The sequence below is a fragment of the Mandrillus leucophaeus genome, unplaced genomic scaffold, assembly GCF_000951045.1.
Source record: "Mandrillus leucophaeus isolate KB7577 unplaced genomic scaffold, Mleu.le_1.0 Scaffold1194, whole genome shotgun sequence".
Lineage (NCBI taxonomy): Eukaryota > Metazoa > Chordata > Mammalia > Primates > Cercopithecidae > Mandrillus > Mandrillus leucophaeus.
Window position 1 is genome coordinate 444182 of NW_012100254.1, and position 27338 is coordinate 471519.

The 27338-nt window shown below is 39.8% G+C and overlaps 2 protein-coding genes across 6 annotated transcripts in view; both read right to left on the reverse strand.

Annotated features, from left to right (window-relative positions):
• Positions 1–9232, reverse strand: part of LOC105529685 (C4b-binding protein alpha chain) — a 42379-nt gene extending 33147 nt beyond the window's left edge. The window contains exons 1-2 of one of the 2 annotated variants that reach the window (XM_011966883.1): positions 9021–9232; positions 472–637 (exon numbers count right to left, since the gene is read on the reverse strand). In XM_011966883.1, coding sequence (XP_011822273.1) covers positions 472–613 — 142 coding nt within the window. In that variant the 5' untranslated portion in view covers positions 614–637; positions 9021–9232. The remainder of the gene's footprint in view (positions 1–471; positions 638–9020) is intronic. The other variant, XM_011966891.1, reaches the window with a different exon arrangement.
• A 4166-nt stretch (positions 9233–13398) lies between these two features.
• C4BPB (complement component 4 binding protein, beta) lies at positions 13399–24045 on the reverse strand. 4 transcript variants are annotated; one of them, XM_011966914.1, is made up of 7 exons: positions 23692–24036; positions 22632–22802; positions 21289–21465; positions 17540–17722; positions 16437–16530; positions 14781–14895; positions 13399–13603 (listed from the first exon to the last, which is right to left on the reverse strand). In XM_011966914.1, the coding sequence occupies exons 1-7, from the start codon at positions 23747–23749 to the stop codon at positions 13463–13465; spliced, it is 939 nt and encodes a 312-aa protein (XP_011822304.1). In that variant the 5' UTR covers positions 23750–24036; the 3' UTR covers positions 13399–13462. The 4 variants fall into 4 exon arrangements, with proteins under 4 accessions (XP_011822304.1, XP_011822321.1, XP_011822312.1 ...); XM_011966931.1 differs by lacking the exon at positions 17540–17722 and having other exon boundaries at positions 22632–22805; positions 23692–23799; positions 23922–24000; XM_011966922.1 differs by lacking the exon at positions 17540–17722 and having other exon boundaries at positions 22632–22805; positions 23692–24045.
• Between the last annotated feature and the right edge of the window lie 3293 nt (positions 24046–27338).

Below are 27338 nucleotides of genomic sequence, written 5' to 3' on the forward strand. Positions count from 1 at the left end.
AATTCATACAAAGCCCATATACATTTAGGTAAAGGGAGTCCCTTCAGTATTTCTCCCCAAGATGTTTCAGTCCCACATAATGTAGGACTGTCATGTTATGTAATGTACATCTAAGGTAATGTTCAGTCCCTCAACATAAAGCTGGTCTCAGTAATATGGGACAGTCTTACATAATGTAGGACTGGAACATCTTGGAGAGAAACTGTGTGGGAGAAGGGAAGTTGATAGTGCCCTTCATACTTTGTGGGATCTAATTTCTTCCTTGAGTAAAAACTTACATAAGCCTCTTATCTTCCTAAAACTCAGTTCTAATGAAGCCATCCCTAAGTTCTAGCCTGTCAAATAAACCACTTGTTGATGAAGCTGGGTCTCTACTAGAAGCTCAGTCATTTTTTTTTTTAGCCTTAAAAGTGAATGCACAGATGATCTTGATTGTTTGTTGCCGATCTGGGCTTGTTTCCCACTACTCACCAAGAATAGCAGGCAACAGAGCAGCGACCAAGGTCATTTGGAAGAGAATTGGATCAGAGACTTTCCACAGCCTGGAGAAGGGCCAGGCTGCCATTTTCCCTTTTCTATGAAGAGCCCCAGATGGAGTTCTTGAGGGGCGCATGGCCTTCTGCTTCGCTGATTTTTTCTGCTGAAAGAACTCAATTTAATAAATAGTCATTGAATTCTCACTTGTCATAAAGCACTAGAATAAATGTTATGGGATCCATGTCTGCAAGGAAATGACAGCCTGGAGTGGAAACAAAACAACACAAACCCCTGAGCACAAATGTTGCAGCACAAGACAGTAAGGATTGGCCTCTGCAGAAGCTCTGTGTTCAGAAGAGAGATTGATTCCAAGTGGAGGGAGGGAGCGGGCTTTGCAGAGGAGACTGCGTCTGCACCAGGTATACTGAAGACATTGGAGAATGGATGCAGGGCATGTTGAGGGAACAATAGATAATACTCCAATTTGTCTAAGAGTCTGAGATGGGGAAGGGACAGTTTACAGATGTGTCTGAATGGGATGTAAAGGTCAAGTTTAGGAAATGCATAGACTTTACTCCTTGGGGAATAAAAGTGCTTGTTTTTTATGTGAGTGTTTGTTTTTAAGCTGAGGAATGACATGATTATTATGCTTTAAGATCATTATGGCAGATGTGCACAAGACAGATTGAAGGGATTAGAGGAAAGAAACAGGGAGGTTGAGTGAGAAGACTTGCAATTGGCCAGATGATCTGAATAAAGAAATGGCAGAGGAGTTAGAGGAAAGGTACAAACATAAAACAAAACAAAACAAAACAAACAGGCAGGAAAATGATGGGATAGAAAGAGTTGAGTCACCATATAGAAGTATTGGGAGTTCCTTGTGAGAACTATTGACAAAGGCAATAAACCATCAAGCAATTCGCAGTTTTGAAAAATGATCATACACACACACACACACACACACACACACACACACATATATATATGAAAAATATACGTGGTAAATGCACTTTTATTTTTAAATCAGACTATATAAAGATGTGTTTAAAGCAAAATTAGTAAGGACTTTTTTGTTTATTCTTCACCACCACTTCCCTTTCCCTTTGGAGAACACAATACATCCTAAGTTTGCATTAGAAAAAGTCCCTTTCCTTTGAGTAGATACTCAATAGTGGGAATGCTGGATCAAAGGGGAGTTCTATTTTTAGTTTCTTGAGAAATCTCTATACCATAAATCTATAAAAATAAAAAGAAATTGAAAAAAGAAATAGTGCTTATCTTCAAAGGAATATATGAAGTTAACCAAATTCACTCCTATCAAATAGTGAATTTCATCTTTTACTTTGACAGCTCTGTTAGATCCAGATGGCTGGCCACTCTCATGCATCCATAATTCATACAAAGCCCATATACATTTAGGTAAAGGGAGTCCCTTCAGTATTTCTCCCCAAGATGTTTCAGTCCCACATAATGTAGGACTGTCATGTTATGTAATGTACATCTAAGGTAATGTTCAGTCCCTCAACATAAAGCTGGTCTCAGTAATATGGGACAGTCTTACATAATGTAGGACTGGAACATCTTGGAGAGAAACTGTGTGGGAGAAGGGAAGTTGATAGTGCCCTTCATACTTTGTGGGATCTAATTTCTTCCTTGAGTAAAAACTTACATAAGCCTCTTATCTTCCTAAAACTCAGTTCTAATGAAGCCATCCCTCTACCCGTTGTCAGCTGTGGGACCCCATTCACACATGTCCTGTCCCATCAGCTCTATACATCCCCACCAGGGTAACTCTGCCAGTACGTAAATTCACCTAACGAGCAATTTACCAGCTGTAATCACTTACTGAAAATGTGTTCACAGACTTTGTACTGAATGAATCCAGGTGATCTAAAGAGGTTGGGAGGAGCCAGGACCAACATTCTGGGCCTTCATGCTTCCCCTTCTACCCAGTTTCCCCTTCTCTTTTCCCATTTTCCTCCTTCCTAACTCTGCGCTCCTCTCTGCCCTCACAATCTTGTGAAGCTGGAGACAGCTGAGAGCCAGGCAGGCTGCGTATCATGAAAACCACCTCACTCATCATCTGTGAAATGTGTAAAATGTGACAAATTTCTCCCACCCAATAAGATGTTATGAACTATGAAAACTATGGGAAAAAGTTTCTTCAATTTTTGACAATGAGTAGATTTGTTGTGTTTATTGAATTTCAGTGAAATTGAAGAAAGAGATTAAAAATATCAGTGGGTTGGCAAAACAGAATCTGACTATGAAAAATCAAAAGGATAAGAGTATAAAGTGGAAATTTCCCATAGGAATTGTTGCAGTTGTTACTACATTCACAGGAAAAATACATGTGTTGAATATGTTCAGAAAAATATTTGTGACTATATAAAAATACAACCATAAGATTAAATCATTAGCTTCAAGAAGTTGAACAAAAATATCTTAAATGCTGCTAAAATATATATTCATTAGCTACAGTCAAAAAGAATATATTTATACTCATTGAATATTCAAAATGAATATTTTTTCTTTTTCATTTCTAAAATTATAATGGAGGTGTGATCTTACTATGTTGCCCAGGCTTGTCTCAAACTCCTGGCTTCAAGCAATTCTCCTGCCTCAGCCTCCCAAAGTGCTGGGATTACAGGCATAAGCCACCGTGCCTGGCCTCCAAAATGAATATTTCTTAAAACAATGTTAGGTAAATTGATACTTTGATAAATTCAACAAATTTATTTCTATGAACTGAGCCTTCAGGAACTGGCATTCACTCAATTGGCTTTGATGACTAACTTTTCAGTATTGTGGCCTGACCCCCTAGGCTCCAGTTGTCCTGGACAACCAGAATTCCTTATCATTCCCAGCACTTTCCTACCTCCCATTCCTGTCCACATCATCTACCCTCTCTCTTTTTCCTCTTTAATTCCCACTCATTCTGCCAGTCCCTTCTCCAGCATTCCCTCCTATCCAAGCAAGCCTCCACATACCAAGTACAATTTTGTATTTATAACCCTGATTCGGACTTGGTCTGTAACTCACATCTGAAGTCTGCCTTCACCACTAAACCACAAGATCCTTGAAATTACAGAGTATGCTCCCATTTATTTCTGCCCCACAGTAGCACCTAGCCTGTGCCTCATGAAGTTAAAGAGATCAAAAAATGTGCATTGAATTTAAATCCAAAGGCTCTAGTGATAAAATATGTTCCAAAGAAAAGTAGTACTGTGCCACATCCGCGTCTCCCCTTACGGTGTATGCTTTGTTAAGGACTGATTTTACCTGATTTCAAAGCAAAGCAAACGCCTGTATTTTAATGTGAACAATGAGAACCGGCCCAAGAAATTTTACTCTAGGCTCTTCCATTCTTCAACCGAAGTCATCATATCATCAGCTAGTCAAGGGAGGACAGTGAAGGAGGGAAGGAGTAAGCAAAAACCAGTTCTCCTCCTTCCACAGGTTATGACAGGAGACACAGAAAAATGCAGACGCTACACTGTGATGAGGAAGTTGTTTCACTCCCTTTGCTTCAGTCTCACACCTAGACCACGGCCACAGAGCTGGGGACCGAGGAGGACAGTGTGGCCAAGACCTTGGGCATGGGCTCTGGAGTCACACCCAGAACATATGAGTTGGCCTCCTGGTTCTACCACATGGGAACTGAGTCCCATGGGTAAAACACTCAGCTCCTCTAAGCCTCAGTTTCCTTTATTACAAAATAAAAAGGATAACTGTCATTGCATCTTGGAATTTCTGAGAGGGGCTTGGCATGGTGTGTGGACGGCACATAGTAAACATTCAGAAGAAATGATAGGGAAGAGTTTCATAGAATTGCCATTGGAATGTCACTCTGTCATAAGCCAAACTCCTAGACATTAAAATACTATCATCATAATGATTTAAAATTGCACTAAATGGTTGCATCACCAGGGACTTTAATTATACCCCCAGTGCAGAGAAACATCCACTGAACTTCTGGCTAGAAGCCCTGGGTCTGGTCTCCACTGTGGCCTTTGGTACAATGAGATCCAATGTGTCATGCAGAGCAGAGGGATGCTGGCACCCCAGGGCTGTCCTGGGGCTTTGTCTTCCCTTGCCCTCAGCTGTCTTCCTGGAAGGAAGTCATCCACGTCCATGACTTTAATCACCATACATGAATCACCCACAGGCGAGGCACGGTGGCTCACGCCTGTAATCCCAGCACTTTGGGAGGCTGAGGCAGGCAGATCACGAGGTCAGGACTTCGAGACCAGCCTGACCAACACGGTAAAACTCCGTCCCTACTAAAAATACAAAAATTAGCTGGGTGTGGTGGTGCACACCTGTAATCCCAGCTACTCAGAAGGCTGAGGCAGGTTAATCGCTTGAACCCAGGAGGCGGAGGTTACAGTGAGCTGAAATCACACCACTGCACTCCAGCCTGGGTGACAGAGAGACTCCATCTCAAAAATAAATAAATAAATAAATAAATAAATAAATAAATAAATAAATAAATTGATCACCCACAGACCTCTGGGCCTAATTGTCTCTGGTTCATGCAAAAACTTCCATGCTCCATAAATTCAATTGTTAATAATTATTTTATTCTGTCTTATTCCTTCCTCAGTGTAAGTTTTAAGCTATTCAGGCTTGTCTTCTTTACTCTGGTTGCTAACTAGTTCAATTCTGGTGCTCAAATTAGGTCTTTCTAAAGGCAATGAAATAAATCTCTATAAAATGAGGGGAACTCTTTTCCTCTGCAGCTGCGAAAAAGCAGATGATAATCTACATGACAAAACTGACCTTGCAAATGTTTTTTCTAACAAAGGAGTCATTCCTGGATTTTAGAGATGGTTGCTCTGCCACATGACGGTAACTTTTAACCTTAGAAAAGTGTAATTCTGACTGGTTATCTTAGTGAATTTTTTTTTCTGGAATAATATTTAGATGAACATTTCTGTTTACTGGAAGTTATAAGTGCTTGTGAGTTTTCCTTGCCAAATCCAGAAATAATTATTACGCTTTCCTCTTTACCTGCAACCTTGAAAGTAAACTAAAACTTTTGACTCTGTTAGATTTCTCATTTAAGCAAAAAAAAAAAAAAAAAAATTAAGTTAAAATTCCCAAGGTTCAAATCAGTATTTCCAATCACTTCATTTGTATCTCCCAGGCACCTTGAATTTAACATATTTCAAACTAAATTCACAATGTTCCTCCAACACTACTTAATATCTGTGCTTTCTGTCTCAGTGAAGGTGACAATCTCCACCCAGCCTCCCAGACTAGAAATCCAACTCATTGCCTACGCTGTCTCACCTTCTTGCACTATTCAGAGTCGTCAAGTCCTGTCAAGTTGGTCATAGCAGCAGCACCAGAATCGGCCACTCTCTCCTACACTCCACTTCCATAGTCCAGGTTTAGGTTCCTATAATTCCCTTCCCCTCACTCTAGATCACTGCAAAAGCCTTCAAACATTTATAAGCCAGCTTCCATGTTGATGCCATTATGTCCCTAAAAAGCAATTTACATGTTGTCACTCTGCTTAAAAACTTTCATGGTTCCCAGTTTGCATAGGTTCCCATATCTGCCCCAATTTTCCCATCATTTCTCACTTAGAACACCATGCTTCAGTCTCAAGGAGACACTTACCCTTCCCCAAAGACATTCTGGGTTTTTTGTGTGTGTGTGTGTGTGTGTGTGTTTTTTTGTTGTTGTTGTTGAGACTGGGTCTCGCTCTGTGTCACCCAGCCTGGAGTGAAGTGGTGCAATCACAGCTCACTGCAGCCTCAACCTCCTGGGCTCGAATGATGCTCCCACCTCAGTCTCCCCAGTAGCTGGGACCACAGGAGCGTGCCACCACACCCAGCTAATTTTTTAATTTTTTCTAAGGACAGGGGTCTCACTATGTTGCCCAAGCTGGTCTTGAACTCCCAGCCTCAAGTGAACCTCCCACCTCGGCCTCCCAAAGTGCTGGAATTATAGGCATGAGCCACCACACACAGCCAGGATTTTTTTGAAAAACATCTGCAAGCATTTGCAGTTAATGGCTCACATGCATTAATGCTCTTACCTCCAACTTCTCCTTTATTCACTATTCTTTTATTCACTATTCAGATCAAATGTCACTTCCTTGGTGAAGCATTGCCTGACTTCATCATGAGATGCCAAAGTTTTCTGTTCTTCCAGTACTTGGCTAATACCTTAATTGAAACATTGCTTTGTATCATAACTGTCTATTTGCTTTTGCCTCCTGAAATACACTGTGAATTCCTTGAAGACAAGGAAGGTGCTTATTCAACTTTCCATCTCTAACGTGGTATTGTAATTGATCTATACAATCCCGTGACTCCTTTGTTAGAACAAACATTTGCAAGGTCAGTTTTGTCACACAGGTTATCATTGGCTTTCTTGCAGCTGCAGAGGAAGAGAAAAGAGTTCCTCCTTATTTTGCAGAGATTTCTTTCACTGCCTTTAGAAAGACCTAATTTGAGCACCAGAATTTAACTAGCTTAAAATTTATACGGAGGAAGGAATAAGACAGAATACATAACAATAAATCTAAAAGGAATGAAATTCAATTTAATTTATCTTTAGAATGAGAATGACTGTCTCACTGAGAACCAAATGAAATAATGTGTGTGAAATGCTTTGTCAGTTTTGAAGAGAGATAATACAGTGACTAGACTTCCCTAACAAACCATCAGGTTGCATCCTAACTCTTCTCCAACTACAGCATTTGCAGTTCACCATAACTACTCCTGATGGTCCCTCAGCAGAAACCAGCTGGCCACAGAGTATGGGAATGGAGGCTAGAACTTGCGAGCTGAGAAGACCCAAGTTGGAGTTCCAGCAATACCACATACTAAGTCTGTGATCTTGAAGAAGCTATATCAGCTTCTTGAATATCAGTTTCCTCCATCTCTGAAATGATGACATTAAACCTAGATGAACAAATTCTGCAATTCTGTAACTGCTCACCGAAAAGCTGAGGCTACTCTAGCAAACGCTTTCATATTTCAAGGACATCATCTTTTAAATTCCTGCCGAAATGGAACCAACTCAAGAACTTCAGTCAGTATGCTGGGTCCCTTGTGAAAAATACTATTAGCACTTAGCAATGCAGTACAATTTGAGAGACACTGAAACAGCCTTTAGTCCTCAAATTTCTCCCTCCATGAGAAGTTACTTTTTAAGTTAAGATATTTATTTCGTCTAACTTCCCCCTTTTAAAATGCAGATACCTTGTGAAAGGATAATATTTTTCTCCAGTCTCGGGCTGAGTGTCTTCCTCCTTACACCTAGGCTCTCAATTATATCATTTATAAACTTCAGAAAAAACTTGCTTCCACACTTTCTCACCCTTCTTAGAATCTCTTTTTGTTTTGTTTTTTTTTTGGGGGGGAGGGGGTTGTTTTTCGTTTTTTGTTTTGTTTTTGAGATGGAGTTTCACTCTTGTTGCCCAAGCTGGAGTGCAATGGCATGATTTTGGCTCACCTCAACCTCCACCTCCCGGGTTCAAACTATCCTCCTGCCTCAGCCTCCCAAGTAACTGGGATTACAGACATATGCCACCATGCCTGGCTAATTTTGTATTTTTGGTAGAGACAGGGTTTCTCCATGTTGGTCAGGCTGGTCTCGAACTCCCAACCTCAGGCAATCCACCAGCCTCCCGAAGTGCTGGGATTACAGGCATGAGCCACTGCGCCCGGTCAAATCTCTTTATTTTTCTATCAGCTCCTTTATTCTGTGCTCATACTACATTCAAACATATCTCTAAGCTTAATGCCAACCTTCCTTGATGCTTCTGCCTCTTCTGTAGTCTAGTTTTTATTCTCTTGGTGTTACCATATTTAGAGATAGAATAGGAATCAGCAAAGAGACAAGTGGTTGAAGAATTAAAATGAGGACCAGAATGGTACTGTATCCTGGTCAACCAAGGAAGAAGAGAATTTCAAGAAGGAAGGGTTATCAGCATCATCAAATTAAGACAGTAAAGAAGGTGAGGATGACTAAGCCTGCTAGCTTCAGAGACCAACTGGAGGCTGGCCAGTGTCCTCCTTATTACCAAATGTAAACATCTTTGCTGTCAATGGTGGAGGAGATTTGGAGTGGTTAATCAAATCTCAAAAAAAAAGAAATGGCCCCAGTTTTCAGAATGTAGACTACGAGAAGCAGGCTTCCTGTGAACCCTTTGAAAAGTCTGGTTGACCCCTTGCCTCAACTCTCTGATGTGGCAAGATGGTGAAAGATAAACCAACCAACCAATACACCTGTTTTTTTAGATACAGTAACAAGAGCAACACCTTACACCTCTTCTTCTTTAGCTTATTTTATTAGAATACAATATTATTCCTCCATTTATAATTTTTAAAACTTGAGGCTCAGATGGGGTTAAAGTACTTTCAAGTCATACATCCCCCTAATATAGTGATCCTGAAAAGATTTCTGCTGAAAACACCTCCAAGCTTTTGTCTCTGTTTTATCCTTCTAATCCTGCACTCCTTAAAGGGGCAAACCACCAGCCTTTCCTCCAAGCTACCCCAAGGGTTTAGTAGTCCACCGACCTTTGGTAGTTGAGGAAGAGCAGAAGACTCTGTGATGATATCTCGGATAGTTTCTCAAAGAAGAAAACTGATTTGATCTATGTAGTCCTGGTTCCTGCCCAGATCAGAGTTTATCATAATACCCTGAAGTTGATTGGTAATTGCTCCACCAAAAAGTCCCTGAATGTCAACCATACAGTTGGCTGGTCAGGGATGGCTGGATGGAAATAGATGGGCAGAAACTTTTGATAGGCCCAATGAATGATTAACAGCAGAAATAAAGCAGCACTGTTTACCTAAGCTCCTTCCTCTTTGCTAGTCCTCATTCTTCATAACATGTTGCAATCGTTTATTTTCTCCTCTGCCAACCATTTCCCCTAAGTGGAAAGGTAATTGAAGCCAGAATTCTTTTTTCTTTTCATAAACACACAAGGGTTGTGCAAGTCACAGTCCAGCGAGCCTGGAAACCTTAGATACTGCGAGGTTCAGACAGGCTCCGCAAAAATGATCCACTTTCCATGACACTAGGTCCAGTAGGTTTTCCTGGAGTTTGAGAACTGATATTCTTGCCCAGAGCTTGTCTCTGTCCCACCCCAAGGAATTACAAAAGGTGGGGAATTTATCAAACATGTATTGGGTTTCCACTATGTGCTGAGTTATCTAGAACATATTCAGAGTTCAGCAAATGTTAACTACTACTACATGTCAGGCACCAGAGGGTTTCCAGAAATTGATCTATCCAGTGTGCTCAGAAGAACACAATGAAGGACCAGCCATGTTTCTTCTCACATAGATCTAAAAAGACCACAAGCATTGACATTGTCCAATTAAGCTACTAATCCTCAAGGTTAAGATTTGTGTGCTCAGAAGACTGCTATTAAAAGGCTATTCTTTCTGAGAACTTCACTTTTTCTGTAATAAATATAAAAGACCCAGAAGAGTTTCCGAAAAGGAGCTAAACTACAACAGGTTGAGTTAATCAAGGAAGTTTTTACAGAAGATGTGACATTTGAGTAAAAGGTAGAAATTATTAGATAAAAGTGGTAAGGATATTAGACGTAAAGAAACCATGCACTACGTCACCAAGGTGAGACGCTGATTTGACAAGAATGAACATAGAGGAGGATTCCAGATTGCACAGTCTTGAGCACTAAATTGGAAGAAATACCACATTTAAAGCTGCTATTTCTTTAAAGTACCGTTTCCCAACGTGTTGAAGTCCTTTCATTTACTTTCCACAGTGACTCTTGCAGATTTTTCTCTCCAGATCACCAAATTGTCACATTCCCTCTCAGTAGATGCTCTTACCTCCTACTTTACTAAAAATCATTCTACCTTAGCTTTATCGGTGTCAAATTTTCCCTCCTATTCACTCCTCATTCAGAGGAGAGTTGTTTCTTCTCTTCCTGCCTCATTTTCAATGCATCTCTCATCCTGAAATGTCCCTTCAATTTTACCAATACTGTAAATTCCACCTTTCTTCTTTGGTGTGATGCTGAACTTCTCAAAGGTATGGTTTATTCTACCTGCCTGTTCTTCCTCATTCATCACTCCACCTGTTGCTTTCCCATCTGGCTTCTACCCACTCTTCTACTGACATGTCTCTCTGAGGCATGCCCTTAGGTCCAAGTCCAAAATACCTTTAATTCATTTCTTATGATCTGTCTGCAGCCTTTGTCACTGCGGATCATTTCCTTTCTGAAACTCTTCTCCTTTGGCTTCCATGACACTAAATTTTCCTGATTCCTTTAATTTAACTGATTTCTCTTTCTTAGTTATTGTTACCTCCTCTTCCTCCTTCTCATTCCTAAATATAGATATATCTCAGGCTCTTCTTTTAAAAAAAATTATCTTCGCAATTTTAATGATCTTGCTTTCTGTCACAGCTTTGACTATTACCAGTAAGAAGACTAGCCAGAACTACATTATTTCTGATTACTCTCCCAAACTCAACACTTACTTTCTTGGGTCTATTTATTGCCCACTGGACATCTTACAAGCACTTTACCCTCAGCACATCCGAAGAGGAATTTCTCATTTCCTGCAAACAAGCTTCACTTTCTGACCCCAACTTTTTCTGACCTCTGGTTCTCAGGAATAAAATTTCAGATTCACTTTTGAACTCCTCCTCTCCCTCACCCTTCAATGTTTGATTAGTTGGCAGGTTGTTTTGATACGAGTTTTGCAATACCTCTCGTGTCTGCTGCTTCTTTTTCATTTCCGCTGCCATCAAACCAGTTTGGGTTGATAGTGCCTCCGGTATGGACTATTGTAGGAGTCCTTTCATTGGTTTCTCTTAGTTCTTTTCCCTCATCAACCAATAACACAACATTGTGAGAGAAATCTTTCTTTATGTTCTGTCCTTATTACTTCCTTGTTTGAAAGGTTTCCATGTCTCCATGGTCTGACTGCCAAAAAACAAGTGTATATTCTCTGCCTACCAAAAGTAAGTGTATATTCTCTGGCATGTCATTTAAAACCCTCCATAAACTGACTTTGACTTATCTTTCCAGCCACCTTCTCTCACCAATTTCCATGCTTCATCTAGGCCAGTCCAGGCTATGTGCAAGTTCCTAAACATATCCCATTTTTTCTGCCTCTGTGGAGTGCCTTCTAAAATTATTATTAGAAATTCATTTTACAACGTTAAAAAGCTTTAAGAGAATAAACACGTATAATTTTACATTCTAAGACAATTGTTTTTATCTGTGCATATTATTGTCTAGTCCTTTCCCACAAGAATAAAGGTTTTACATAAATGCAATCGTAAGCCCTTATTAAATATTCTATTTTTACTTAAGATTATATTTTTAAGATTTTCTACTTCCTCATATTTATCACCGTATAAGTCTGCATTACATTTGAAGTACCAAATTTATTCAAAATTTTCCTAAGAGTAGACATTTCAAATGCTTGTAAGGTCCTCCTAGATAGACAATATATATAAATAAGAAGTAGCTTCAATTTCAAATCATTTTGCTCCAGTTAGATTAATCCTAGGAATGAATTTACTTGGTTAAAAGTCTTATTATTGGCCAGGCGTGGTGGCTTACACTTGTAATCCCTGCACTTTGGGAGGCTGAGGCTGGCAGATCACCTAAGGTCAGGAGTTTGAGACCAGCCTGACCAACATAGAGAAACCCTGTCTCTACTAAAAATACAAAATTAGCCAGGCGTGGTGGTGCGTGCCTGTAATCCCAGCTACTCAGGAGGCTAAGGCAGGAGAATTGCTTGAACCCAGGAGGTGAAGGTTGTGGTGAGCTGAGATGGCGCCATTGCACTCTAGCCTGGGCAACAAGAGCGAAACTCTATCTCAAAAGAAAAAAAAAAAATCTTATTATTGTCTTACTCCATTTCTCAAATATTCTTTCCATCAGGAATGAACAAAAAAAAAAAAAAAAAAATCTTATTATTGTCTTACTCCATTTCTCAAATATTCTTTCCATCAGGAATGAACTCCTTAATCTTTGTCTCCAGTTCTTACTCACTTTTGAAGGCCCAAATAACTGTGACTTCTTCCTTGACGATATTCTTGCCTCCTCCTCCCAGACAGAAGTGAACCTCCTCTCATCTGAGCTCTCATAGCCCACTGTAGTCTGAAAAATGTTTAGTTCATTCTAACCACTCTAAAATAATGCTATGTGTGTACATGTCTTGTGTCTACTAGTAGACTCCCATTATTTCAAGCTGGCTTATATATTTTGGTTGCATTTTATCCAGATATCATATGTATTCCAGGTAGCAGTCAGAATGAGAGGTGGGAGAAGCTTGTCACACCAGCTCAGTATGGCATCTTGATTGAAAGCCCTAGGATTCTTATTCCTTCTACCCTCTAAAAAAGGACAATTTAAGTAAAAAACTGTTTAAAATTTTTGTTTCTAAAAAAGAGAAGAAATATATTCACTTGTGTTGCACCATCTCTAATCTACTATGCAGGACGAAGTTTCATTCAAGAGGCAGTAAGCGATTTTCCTGCAGAAGATTTGGAAACCTGTTTCCATAAGCCAGATGTGGGCAAGACTGGGAGGAGAGTTTGGGTCTTAGCTCTCCTTCTGTCCCAGTGGGTCATTTTTAAGGATGTAACTATTCCAAGCATCTTTTCCAAAATGGAAGGTTAATTTTTGCCTCATAAGTTGCAGTTAGTTTTGGTTTCCTAATTCATGGTCTCGTGTTAAAAGACGGGGTACTCTCTTGGTTGAGATCAGAGTTTCCCCATTCTCCTTACAGACTGGAAATTAAGCCCTCTGTGCTCCAATAATATGTTGCTAATTCTGGCCTTAGACAACCGCTACATTTGGCCTTTTCACATTCTGAGAAACACACACACACACACACACACGGTGCATTATACAACTGCAGTTGGCAATTTCAGCCCAATAAGAGGTACATCTGAAACCAATTTCAGAACCAAGAAGAAATTTTATTCATAGGTTTATTTCTATTACATCTGCTCAGCTGCAGTGTTACAACAATTTTGCCTTCAACTCAGCTTTCTTTAGCTCCAGAGAATATTTTAGCTCCTCCATTGTCATGCCACTTTCCTTTAATTGTTGCATAAAGTTCTCTATGGCTTCGCAGAGGTCCTTACGCTCCTGAAAGGCAAGCTGAAGAAAGAAAATATTTTACAAGTTACAACGTAAGGACTGAGACCCGGCTATATACTCTGAAGCCAGTGAGCAGCAGTTAGCTCTCTGAATGGGGGCTCAGAACCAGGCTAGCTTACGTAAAGATTTGGGTTTTCAACATGATGAATCATTTATATCTTCTGGCTTAAATATGCTTATTAATACTATCCCAATAATAAAGATGAACTAAAAGAAGAATCTCAATGTAAATGGATCTGTTCAGTGTTGTTTGTTTAGTGTTGGAGCCTAGAAGGATTTTAGAGACTTTTCCAATTCTCATGCATTGTGCTTATGTGCCTTGCCCTATAACAGGGATGCCCAACCCCAGGGCCACAGACCAGTACCAGTCCATGATCTATTAGGAACTGGGTCACACAGCAGAAAGTGAGCAGTGGGCAGGCAAGCAAAACTTCAGCTGTATTTATAGCCACTCTCCCTCGCTCACATTGCTGCCTGAACTCCACCTCCTGTCAGGTCAGCGGTGGCATTAGATCCTCCTAAGAGTGTGAACCCTATTGTGAACTGCTCATGCGAGGGATCTAGGTTGACCCCTCTATGAGAATCTAATGCCTGATGATCTGTCACTGTCTCCCATCACTCCCAGATGAGAATCTAATGCCTGATGATCTGTCACTGTCTCCCACCACTCCTAACTAGATGAGACCCTCTAGTTGCAGGAAACAAGTTCAGGGCTCCCACTGATTCTACATTATGGTGAGTTGTATAATCATTTTATTATGCATTATAATGTAATAATAATAGAAATAAAGTACATAATAAATGTAATGCACCTGAATCATCCCCAAACCATCCCCACTCTCCCCACCCCCATCCGTGGAAAAGTCGTCTTCCATGATACCCATCCCTGGTGTCAAAAAGGTTGGGGATCACTGGTGTATAAGGCACATGAGACAACTTCTACCAACAGGGTCTCATGAGGTATTTGTGATGATGGTGGCGAATGGGAACTTCCAACTTCCATTTACAAAAATGTGAGCTAATAGTTTGTGAGCCCCTTCTATAGCCAGGCCAAGGCCAACCCATTCAAAAACAAAATATCCCACATTAAACAGATATATACGGAGCATATGCCAGGAGTGATGCCAGGTCCTGGAGATCCAGCTGTGAACAAGATAGACACAAGCCACCTACTTACAAGTGCTTTCTCACACTCCGGTTTGGGAGCTTCCTGGATCAATTTGCAGACTGGAAGTGCACTGCTCCACTCCCCATCAATGCACTGCTGCTCCTGCTTGCCCACTAAGTAGTACCTGAACCGAAATTAGAACAAGGCTTAGCTTTTCCACTTTCTGAATTGGGTAATGGAGACTGGTTTTGTGTAGTTGTTTTTCAGTATTTCATGCTGTGATGGAATCCACCTCCCCGCCCTTGAGCCTCAATGCATGCTTATCTTGGTATTTCAAAGCAGCTCAAAGTAAAACCATTCTCCTGGAGGTGGGGAGGACCCAAGTGAAGAGTCAACCCATAAAACATAGAGAAGTGAGAGATTCTGAATGAGGTGTTTACACACACAGGTTTTGGGTGGGGAGAGTGATAGAAGCACTTTATCATTCAATAACCTAAAAAGGCATCTGGCATCTAAGCTCTAGACAGGAGTAGAAAGTGAGAAACAGCCTGCAAATAAATCTCAGCGAAGGGGCTAAAAAGGAGCAATCAGAAAATCTGATTTCTTTTAATCAGAAAAACATGAGAGTTGCCTGCAAAGTGCATTGAAGGTATATAATGAGATTGAAATGCCAGTGAGGCCACATGACTCTGAGTTAATTAGGGGGCTTTAAGGGTCTATACACTAAGTCTTTATATTTTTGCACTTCCGTATTTGTTTTTTAGCATTTATATTCTCTGAGTTTTTTTTTTTTTTTTAGAAAAACGTACATTTTAGGCCAGGCATGGTGATTCGTGTTTGTAATTCCAGCACTTTGGGAAACCAAGGTGGGAGGATCACTTGAGCTCAGGAGTTCAAGACCAGCCTGGGCAACATAGGGAGACCCCATCTCTACAAAATCCTTAAAAAATTAGCCAAGCATGGTGGTCCATGCCTGTAGTCCCAGCTATTAGAGAAGCTAAGGTGGGAGGATCACGTGAGCCTAGGAGGCAGAGGTTGCAGTGAGCTATGAGTATACCACTGTACTCCAGCCTGGGTGACAGAGGGAGACACTGTCTCAAAAACAACAACCGCAAAAAAAAAAACAAAAAAACCCATACATTTAATTAATTTATTTATTTAGTTTTAAAACAGAGTATCACTTCTCCACCCAGGTTGAAGTGCAGTGGCACCATCTAGGCTCACGGCAACCTCCACCTCCTGGGTTCAAGCAATTCTCATGCCTCAGCCTCCTGAGTAGCTGGGATTACAGGAACGCACCACCATGCCCAGCTAATTTTTTTTATTTTTAGTAGAGACGAGGGTTTTGCCCTGTTGGCCAGGGCTGGTCTTGATCTCCTGACCTCAAGCAATCCACCCACCTTGGCATCTCGAAGTGCTGGGATTACAGGTGTCAGCCACGACGCCCAGCCAAACCCATACATTTTAAATAATTTACCTTGTCTTGGTAGAGGGAAAAAAGAGATACTTGCACTGGGGTAAGTAGGATACTTTAGTAGGATCAGTCCGTCTTCTAGGGATTGAGGAGAGCTAGCAGAGGGCCAAAGCAGCTCTCAAAATCAGAATGAGCTCAGAATCCTGCAGCAGTAGGAAATCAGATGACCAGGTGGACACAGGCTGGGTTATTCCCAAAAACAATGCTGCCAAGGGGCAAGATCTAGCACTTGACAAGCTGTGTTCACTTACCTGTGTTTACAGTAATAACTAATGGTGGATCCTAAGGTGAAATTATCTCCTTTAAAATAGCCGTGAGCTGGATTCCCAGGAGGGTCACAGTCCCCTGACAGAAAGGAGTATAGAAGTGACAGCTGTGAGGGCCAGGCATGCTCAATGAACAGCACCCCTAATTGCAGCTGTTTATGCCAGCACCTGATGTCCTCAGAGCAACACCTGTGAGATCTTGAAACATGTTCTTCATTCATTTCCTTCTCTTCTAATCATATTTGTCCATGGGAAAGAGCTTTCCCCCAGCTTATCTTCTAAGTTAGTAGGGATTTGGGAGTATTATCTGACTAGCAGGAGCTCAGGGAAAGAAATTTTAAGTTATAGAGAAGCTAATCATTAACATACAAGAAAATAAAAATTGGGCCATAGGTGAAGGCTGAAGAAATAACTCCATGAGAGAGGAGATGAAGTGTGTGAGCTCAAATGGAAGCTGACATCCCCTGGATAAGAGTTGTGAAGCATGAGTGTATTAGTCCATCTCACATTGTGATAAAGAAATACCTGAGACTGGGTAATTTATAAAGAAAAGAGGTTTAACTGGCTCATGTTTCTGCAAGAAGCATGGTGCTGGCATCTGCTCAGCTTCTGGGGAGGCCTCAGGATACTTACAATCATGGCAGAAGGTAAAGGGGGAGTGAGGCATCTCACATAACTGGAGCAGGAACAAGAGAGAGAGGGAGGAGGTGCTACACACTTTTAAACAACCAGATCTCATGAGAACTCACTCGCTGTCACGAGGACAGTACCTAGGGAGATGGTGCTAGACCATTCATGAGAAATCCACCTGCATGATCCAGTCACTTCCCACCAAGCCCCACCTCCAACACTGGAGATTACAATTCAATATGAGATTTGAGCAGGCAACACACATCCAAACTATATCAAGGAGAGTATCAGAAAAAGGGGAGAAGGTGGGAGCAGGGGCTCACACCTGTAATCCCAGCACGTTGGGAGGCCGAAGTGGGTGGATTACCTCAGGTCAGGAGTTTGAGACCAGCCTGCCCAACACGGTGAAACCCAGTCTCTACTAAAAATACAAAAATTAGCCCAGCGTGGGTGAGCGCCTGTAATCCCAGCTACTTGGGAGGCTGAGGCACGAGAATCGCTTGAACCTGGGAGGTGGAGGTTGCAGTGAGCCAAGATCGTGCCACTGTACTCCAGCCTGGGCAACAGAGCAAGACTCTGTCTCAAAAGAAAAAGACATAGGGAAGAACATGGCTGGAAGGGAAGAGAACGAGTCTGTGGAACTGTGGAAAGAAAGCAGGATGATGTATTAGGAGTTGTGAGTCTTGATACTGACTCTTCCACTAGCTATGTAGCACTAAAGCCATTTTGCACCTCTTGGCTTCCTTCCTAATATTACAGATAAGCAGGTTAAATAGTGTCATCTCTAAGGTCCCAGTCAGCTCTGAGACCACAGGACACTAAAGATGTCGATCAAAAATAGTGGCTAACAATGATTATGTAGGTGTATATTTACTGAAAAATAAAAGTCTTCTAAACAAATCGTTGAATAAAAACAGCAGATCATGAAAGAGTATATATAATATTATTTTTGTAAATCATGGTTACACAAACATAAGCACAGAAAAAAAGTATGTAAAGTTATATGCCAAAATACTTAATGCCCTTATCCTTAGATGGTAGGCTTGTAGGTAATTGGTCTCATCTTTTATTTTCTATATTTTTCTACAACAAAGGTGTATTAATATTACTTATGCAGTTAATACACTGTAATTTTTTTAAAGCTCAAAGACTGAGCTCAAAGGCTGAATAGAGGAAAGCAAGAAGAATTTCCAGGAGTTGTTTGGGGGATTCCAGTCCACCAGAGTTCTGGTAACTTTTATGAGTACAATTTTGAATGAAAGGAAACGATGTGGTAAACAGAAAGAATAAACAGAAAGAATCTGGTTTATTCAGAAACCTAGGGAGCTCATCCTAGATTTAGATAATGAAGTGACATAAAAAGACAGGGATTCTGTGGTTAAGAGCTAGAATAGAAACTACTGAATTAAAATAGAGTAAAACAGAAAATATTTGGAAGAAATAAGAAAATACTTGAAACTTGTGTCAAGCTAATGACATAAAATGATACTATATGCGTGTAATTTAACTGTATATATAATAGTATGTGTATGCATGTTTTAAGTAACCCCAAATTCCCTCATGTAAGAGCATATATAGTTTGTGCTCTTAAACTGTCTGTCTTTATTATTTCTTTCTTTCTTTCTTTCTTTTTTTAGAGACAGGCCTCACTATGTTGTCTAGGCTGGCCTCAAATTTCCGGACTCAAGCTATCCTCCTGCCTTAGCTTCCCAAGTAGCTGAGACTAGCTGGGACTGCAGGTGTGCACTACCATGCCTGGCTTTTATTATTTTAGTAGCTACTGCCAAAATACATCCAAATAGTGATAGCACTTTACACTGTTACTGACATAAATGGTTATTTCCTCAGATCATGAATGATATTAAATTAAATCCATCTTTTCATTTTTTGCTAATCTGCTCAATAAAAGATGTAGATCTAATTTTAATTTCCAGTTCTATAATCATTTGTAATGTTCAATATCCGTTCATATGATCGGGAAATAGAAGTGCTGTTTAGGGCCATTCTTTTGGAATTGCTGTCCTTACCTAACTTTGCTTATTTTCTATTGGGTTGTTTATTCCTTACTGATCTCTAGGGTATATTTGTTTATTAAAAACATTAACTCTTTAACCATCAAATATGTTGCAAATACTTTATTCAAGTCTGTTATCTTTTCACTTTTATGATGTTTCTTAGTATGTAGAAGTTTTTCTTTTAAAAATTTCACTAAATCTGCCCATTTTCTTCCTTTATGACTTCTGAGTTTTATGAAACTGCTTAGGAAGGCTTTCCCCATCCCAGTGCAATAAATATATTATCTCATTTTTTTTAATGATTTAATAATTTTGCTTTTTATAGTTATATATTTAAAATACATTTGGAATGTATTATGAATATGGTGTGAACTAGAGCCCTAACTTTGTCTTCTTCCAAATAGATAATTATTCCATTACCATTAAATAGACTTCTCCTCCTGACTTAATCTGTTCTACTTATCTGTACCCATACTTTGCTATTTTAATGACATATAATTTGTAGTACCTACAGTTTGCCATTTTAATGCTATTGTGCTCATAGTAACTTTGTAGTACGTTTTACTATCTAATACGGCAAGTATTCCTTTCTCTTTGATCCAGTCAAATATATACATCATTCATCATTTTCCCAAAAATATTTATAATGTTAGATGTCTACCTTACCAGAGGAGACTCTTTAATTAATGTTTTTTTTTCATATTTTTGAATTTAAAATTCTGGTAGGCATTGCATTATAATACTAAGTCTGCCCATCCAGGATCATGCATGTCTTTTCTTTCATTCAAGTCTTGTTTTTTATCTTCCAGTAAATTTTCATATAGATTTTGTGAATAGAATTATTTTTACATTTCAAATTCAACTAATAATTATTAATAGAAAATAAAAACATTGATTTTTTCAATATTTATTTTGTATCTAAGTATGTATTAAATATTTTAGTAGAATTTCTTGGATATTTGAAGCATATTCTGCAAATAATGGCATCCTGTGATCCAGCAATCATTTTAGGAATCTATCTTATAGAAATAACATAGTAGCCGGGCACGGTGGCTCACGCCTGTAATCCCAGCACTTTGGGAGGCCGAGGTGGGTGGATCACAAGATTAGGAGTTCGAGACCAGTCTGGCCAAGATGGTGAAACCCTGTCTCTACTAAAAATACAAAAATTAGCCAGGCGTGGTAGCAGACACCTGTAACCCAGCTACTCGGGAGGCTGAGGCAGGAGAATCACTAGAACGTGGGTGGTAGAGGTTACAGTGAGCCAAGATTGCACCACTGCACTGTGGCCTGGGCAATAGAGCAAGACTCCATCTAAAAAAAAAAAAAAAAGAAAGAAAGAAAGACTCCATCTCAAAAAAAAAAAAGAAAGAAAGAAAGAAAGAACAACGTAGATGTAAGAATATGTGTGTGTATAAAATACTCATTTCAGCATTGTTCCTAACAGGAAAAATGTTAAAATAATATGAGAGCCATATAATAAATTATGACATACACATATGCAGTTATTAAATAGTAGGCAATAGAGCTATATGGACTGGTCAGGGAAAATGGCCATGTACATAGTTACATGAAGAAAAGCAATTTAAAAATATGTATAGTAAGTCCCATTTCTATAGGTATATTCATATAATTACATACACACAAAATGGCATTTAATGCTTCTATAATTTAAATATTTCATTTGTGTGTGTTTGTTTTAAATGTCTGTATAAACATAAGAAAAAGTCATGAAATAAACACACCTAACTTACTAATTCTGAAAGATATGAATTGTAGTGATAGAAAGAGGGTCTTTAAGCCTCTTGTAGATAATTTTGCAATAGATGAGTTATGATCTTTTCCCCCTGTTTTGTGTTTACTTTTCAAACAAAGACCTTAAATCACTGTCTTGAAATTGAAAAATAAAATAGTCAATGCTCCAAACTACCCTGCATTAGACCTAGTAGGACAGGACCCCTATTTGAGAAGGAAAAAAAGTGTGCTTTGGATGCTGTTCACTGCAATGGAATGTATTCTCTTGAGGTGAGATTTGGTTCTGTGAGCTCCACTCATTTCATGGCTGTCTGCTAGATCTTAAGCCCATCCCTGATACAAAAAAAGAGAAAAGCGTCCCAGGGATGTTGCAAATGTCTAAGTTTACACTACTAATCAGTATTTTGGGGATTCTTGATGGCTTCTCTTGTACTTACTACTTTTGCAGATGGGAAAGGGAGGTGCCCAGGTGTGGTCCTCTAGACACTGGCTCCAATTGCTGCCCTTGAGGATGTAGTGGTCATTGCACTTAAATGTGATTTTGTCACTTACATTTACAGGCCCCGAAGTACTGAACTCGCCATTCACCAGCACAGGATCAGGACAGTGGCCCACTGAAGAAGAAAATAAGCAATAATCTGAAAGGGCAAGGCTGAAAGCCAACACAGCAAAGGTCAGACCTCCTCAGTCTTCAGTGAAAAAACAGCAAATTAGAGCTAATACTGCACATTTTTAATTCGGCGAAGTACCTGGTACTGCCATATCAATGCAGAATGAAAAAAAAGAGGAGATCGACCTAAGTACTTTAAAAAAAGAGCTTTGTCATGCACAAGAACAACATGAATTGGCAACTGAAAGTAATTTATTACATAACTGAAAGTTACCAATAGTATGTTTATTGTACTGTTATATTAAGCATGGCTCAAAATTCATAAGCCTATGTTTGAGGCAAGTATTTCCTTCCCTTTCATCCAGCCAAATATATACTTACTTAGCATTTTTTATTATGTTGTGCTTTTTCCCATGGCATGGAAAAAGACAGGAGAGAATGCACAGGGATATGAGTTTGGTTACATGAATGAAGGATCATAATATCGGTGTGCTCTACTCTAGGTATACAAGAGAACTAATGCAACTATTCTTTTAAAAACTAGTAGTAACAAATAGAATATGGATTAATTATTCCCCATCTCCACAGAGGATATCAGAAATGGGTTTTGTGACCTTGAGCAAATCAGTTGGATCTCAATTATCACATTGGTAAACTGAGAATACAAACTATTCCCAGTTCAAAAGTTATATGATAGGTGAAATAAAATGATATGATGTACTTCCTTCAAAATAATAAAGTGAGGATATACATGAAACAAGATTAGTCTTGTGTGGATAATTGATGAAATTATGTGATGAATCTCTATGAGTGAATTTGACTCTTCTGTCTTTTGTATACATTTTAAATTTTCCATAACATAAACATTTTTAAAGCAATATAAAGTTAAACAAATTACAGCAAAAAAAAAGAGTTCTAATATCTGGAAGAAATTATTTCTTTCCCATAGTGGGAATTGATTCTATTAATTCAACTAAATTAATACTGATCAAGATCTGATCATGGAGCTTCCAAGAGAAGCTCTTCCACTAGAGTGCTTTAAAAGAGGTTTTCTAGTAATTGAGAATTTTTGTTTTCTTATAAAGTTTTACCATGGCCTATAGGAAGTAGGATGTGAAGGAGTAAAACAGGATATCAATAAGGGCAAAGATACAGAAAGATCTAACTTACAGCGGCACTCAGTAGTGGTGTTATCCCACTCCTTAGAGGCATTGCAAAAAACGGTCTTCTTTCCTACCAGGTGGTAGCCTTTGATACAAACATAAGTCCCCAGAATCTGTCCTTCCACCTCCTTTGCGATAAATATGCTATTATTCACTGGAGGAAGTTCTGGACAGTGCTCTGCTGGAAGGAAGAAGAAAACAGATCCACTTGGCATATCATGTGCTGTCAGGGAGCCCTTATTAGATTTCCCCATCCTCGTGTCTTTTTGCTGGATTATTGATCCTGATTCCTGTACTCTTCCACGTCCATGTCATCCATGTCCTTCCCTTCCAACAGATTTCCAAAGGTTTCTTTTTTTGTTTTTGTTTTGTTTTATTTTGTTTTTTGAGACGAAGTCTCACTCTGTCACCCAGGCTGGAGTACAGTGGCACGATCTCGGCTCACTGCAAACTCTGCCTCCTGGGTTCACACCCATTCTCCTGCCTCAGCCTCCCGAGCAGATGGGACTACAGGGGCCCAGCACCACGACCGGCTAATTTTTTTGTATTTTTAGCAGAGACGGAGTTTCACCGTGTTAGCCAGGATGGTCTCAATCTCCTGACCTCATGATCTGCCCACCTCGGCCTCCCAAAGTGCTGGGATTACAGGCATGAGCCACTGCACCCGGCCAGATTTCCAAAGTTTTATTTCCAAAAGTATAACAGGAATCTTACTCAAATTTCAGCCACAAGTTATCCACTTCTAAACAAATAGTCCCCTACCCAAATAGCGGTCCTGGAGTTTATAACAAGTAAGACGTCCCAGGATTTTGAAATTGGTATTCTTTTTGCTCCCAGAACAGAAAGGGAAAGTAAACAGTAACCACCCACTTCAGAGATCAGGGTCATCATTAAATGTATAGTAAGCTCCTATTGAGTGCAGAGCATTAGGCCAATTTGAGACTTTTTCAATAGAAGAATAAATATTAGAAATGTAAACTTCCTTAAAGCTCTACACAGAGTTCCTCTAAACCCTGCAAACTGACACCAAATGCCTGGTAAGCTGAGTTGAAGGAAAGCATACGTACCATCTGAAGCAGAAACCCACCATGCAACCATAAGACAGCACGCACACCAAAAAAACATCTGGTGATCAAAGTCCTCACCCCAGGCTGGAATTTACCCAGCCCAGATACCTGGTTTGAAAAACAAAATAGATCTTCTAACACTGCTTAAGATCAGCCCAACCACCTCCTTTCTAGAGAAGAGGTTATATTGATTTCCCCTCCCTGAAGAAAATGAAAAGAAAAAATCTTACGACAGGAAATCAGAACAGTTGTAAGGAAGCTGGCATAGAGAGGAACTGCAAAAATACAAAGGGATGACAAAAGAGCTGCCAGGTTTAAAACTCAGTTTCAGAAATTTCCTGGTTTCTGGGAATGCAAATCCATTTGACCAGTCTTTTCGAACTACAGGCTTATCCTTCCCCAACAAACGTGGGCCAAATGGTCTTGCCATGACCTTGACTTCTGTCAATATTTGTCAATGTTTACAGTCCACCTTCTGTAACTCTGACCAGCACTGGGGAAAGAGAACAGGCTGTCAATCCCTGGTTCTTGCCCAGGTAGGACCCAATTTTGAATGCTACCTCATCCTCCTTTCCTGAATACCAGATATCCTAAGGCTGTAAGCGGCACCGAAGACAGAAAGCTCAAGGAAGTAAACTAACCTTACCTGTCTGTCCCTCCAGAGCTATGGCTTCCTAGCAAGGAGCTGGTCTTAACTGACTCCAAACCTGAGTGCTCCAAAGTCCTGCAGTGACCCATTGTCCTCGCTTGCCAGGCCCGTACCCAGGCTTCCTACTTGGTGGCTCTTCCAGGGACAGGATTTGGCCTGAGTCCAGAGTTAACCAAATGAGTAAAGAGAGAGGTGAGGGGAATGCTTTGGTCTCAGGAACTAAGGCATGTAAAATTGTTTTGAGGGCTCCCATATCATCTTGCTTATGACTACTAGAACACTTCGTTGGTTCTCTGTGCTCCAATTATGAAATTGGGGTAAAATTCCTACAAAATTTCAGGTTTTAATAGAAAATAAAGCATTAAGGACACAGTAAGGTTGCAAATGTTCTTCTCTTCCCCACCCATTATTACTATTTGTAATGATTAATCTATGTCTTTCTCCTGAAAGGAATCAGCATATGCCACCCCCAAATATTTGGCATAAAGATTCGTTTAAGCTGAAGATATTTGAGATTCAGTGATATGGAAAGGAACAGAGCTTTTTGGGGCTTTCCTTATCTGACTAAAGGCAGCAACCTTGGAGATAAGGTTGCCATCAATTCCTTTTCAGGACAGATCTATCCTGGAAGGGAGAGCATGAGTGAAACATATTTCAAATTCCTTCTCCAGGGAAATTTCATGGCCTTGAAGGAGACAGAAAGAACACTCGTACTTATATACACAAACATTATTACAAAACTTGCAAATTTCCTACTTTTCCCCTGAAAATCCACTTACCTTTCCAAAAAATAATCTGTTTTCTTTTTTGTTTGAAATGGTGTCTTGGCATGATCTCGGCTCACTGCAACCTCCGCCTCCCGGGTTCAGGCGATTCTTGTGCCTCAGTCTCCCAAGTAGCTGAAATTACAGGCATGCACTACCATGTCTGGCTAATTTTTGCATTCTTAGCAGAGACGGGGTTTCACCATGTTGGCCAAACTGGTCTCAAATTCCTGACCTCAAATGATCCACCCGCCTTGGCCTCCCAAAGTGCTGGGATTATAGGCATGAGCCACCGCACCTGGCCAGTAATCTCTTTTCTTATAAGTGCCTTTCTTCTCCCCACCTTCATCTATTAAGATGATGTATAAGCCCCAATTCTAAACAACTTTTTGAATTACTCATCACTGAGTTTTCCCACATATACTCATGTTACATGTATAAACAGAATTTTCTCTCCTGTTAATCTGTCTTAGTCTAATTTGCAGGTCCCAGTCACTGAATATAATATGGTAGAGGAAAGCTGTTTTTTTTTCCTCCCCTTTATTCCCACAGGAAACTGCTAATTCCAGGACAGGGTTTGTGTCTGATTTGTATTGTATTCCCTTCCACGGTGCTTCCTATTGCAAAGCAGTTGTCTGTTAAATGCATGCAAGTAAAGCAGAAATAAATGAAAAAAACACAGTCATCCAGAAACTCTACCACAGCCCTCAAAATCCATATGATCACTTGCCATTTATCGCATGCTGCCTTATGATTTTTTATGTCTTATTTTTTCTCAACTAATATGTAAATTCCTATAGTGTAAGCACCCTCTAAGATATGATTTTCAAAAAGTTAAAAATATGACACTTAAGTAAATATAAGACGAAATGTATCAAAGATTTAATTCAACTCATTAATGAGGAACCATTCAGATGCTACAACTGATTCGAAGAATTTGAGGAATAGCAATGCATATAGTCTGTCAGTCAAAAGCATTCTGAAGTGACCTTTCCAATAGATACAAAACTGGTTAATATCCTACAGAGTAACAAACTGTAATATTTGCAATTGGCTTTTCTACCTGGTGGAAAGTAATTAAAACAAAATGGACAAAATATATTTGCTCTACTATAATCAGGAATCATTTGCATTGTTCTCAGATAAGAATCATTTGCATTCCTATCAATTTACTGCAAATTAACCTCTATGCTTCAAGAGTTCTAAAAGAGCCTAATTAATATAAAGTCAATCAGAGTCACATACTCCTGTGAATTGATCATCTCCAGAGGGCCTGCTAGAAAATGCCCAGGAATCCGTTGAACATTTACTCCAGTGATCTCTTTTTGCCAAACCTAAGCTTTCAATAATTTTTCTTTACATACCCCATGTTCTACTTCTTGAGGAATGAATGTTCTTCAGTGTCTTTTATAGATTTATATACAGAATGTTTGTACAATAAATTATTTTAGAAAGGAAAAAATGTCTAGTTTAGCCCTACATAAATATGGACGTAAAATAGAACATGTACTATAGCAAATACTTGCAAGTAATTCTTCATCTTAATGACTTACTTCAGATTCAGAACTATTAGGACTCTAGAAACCATATTGCTTATACTATTGTCTTACTAATATTTCTCCACAAAATATAAAAATACAAAAATATTCACACAAAGTGGGCTATATAGAGACAATAAATAGCATCACGAAGTTTGGGTCAAGTTTTTTTCTGTCAAATGAGTTAGAAGAAAACTCTGCCTCAAAGGTTTTTGGATTTTAGAATTACAGATTAAAGAGAGAAACAGAGTGATCAAAAGAGAGAGAGAGAATAATATGATGGGTCTTGGGAGAGAGGCAGAATCAGACACAGATGCAGAGAGATAGAGACGCTTAGGAAGGGGTGTCTGGGGACTCTGAAGGACAAGTCTCCACCTGGCACTGCCATTGTCCCCCCGCCCCAACCCCGCTCTTCTTCCTCAGTCCTCTCTCTCTGCAGGACGAGCAAGAGCATCAGAGACAGAGATGGAGACAAAGGACAGACAGAGGAGACACTGACAGAGTGAATCAGAGAGAGACAGAAATAAAGACAGAGACAGAGGAATTTCTCCTCTTCCCTCTGCCTCTCTCCTCTCCCCAACACCTCCCCCTTCACCACCTTCCTGCCTCCCTTTGCTCCCTTTCCAAGCCTGCATGTTCTTCAGGGCTTTCCCTCGGCTCCAGGACAGGGTCCTCCTGGAGCTCCTGATGGGTGAA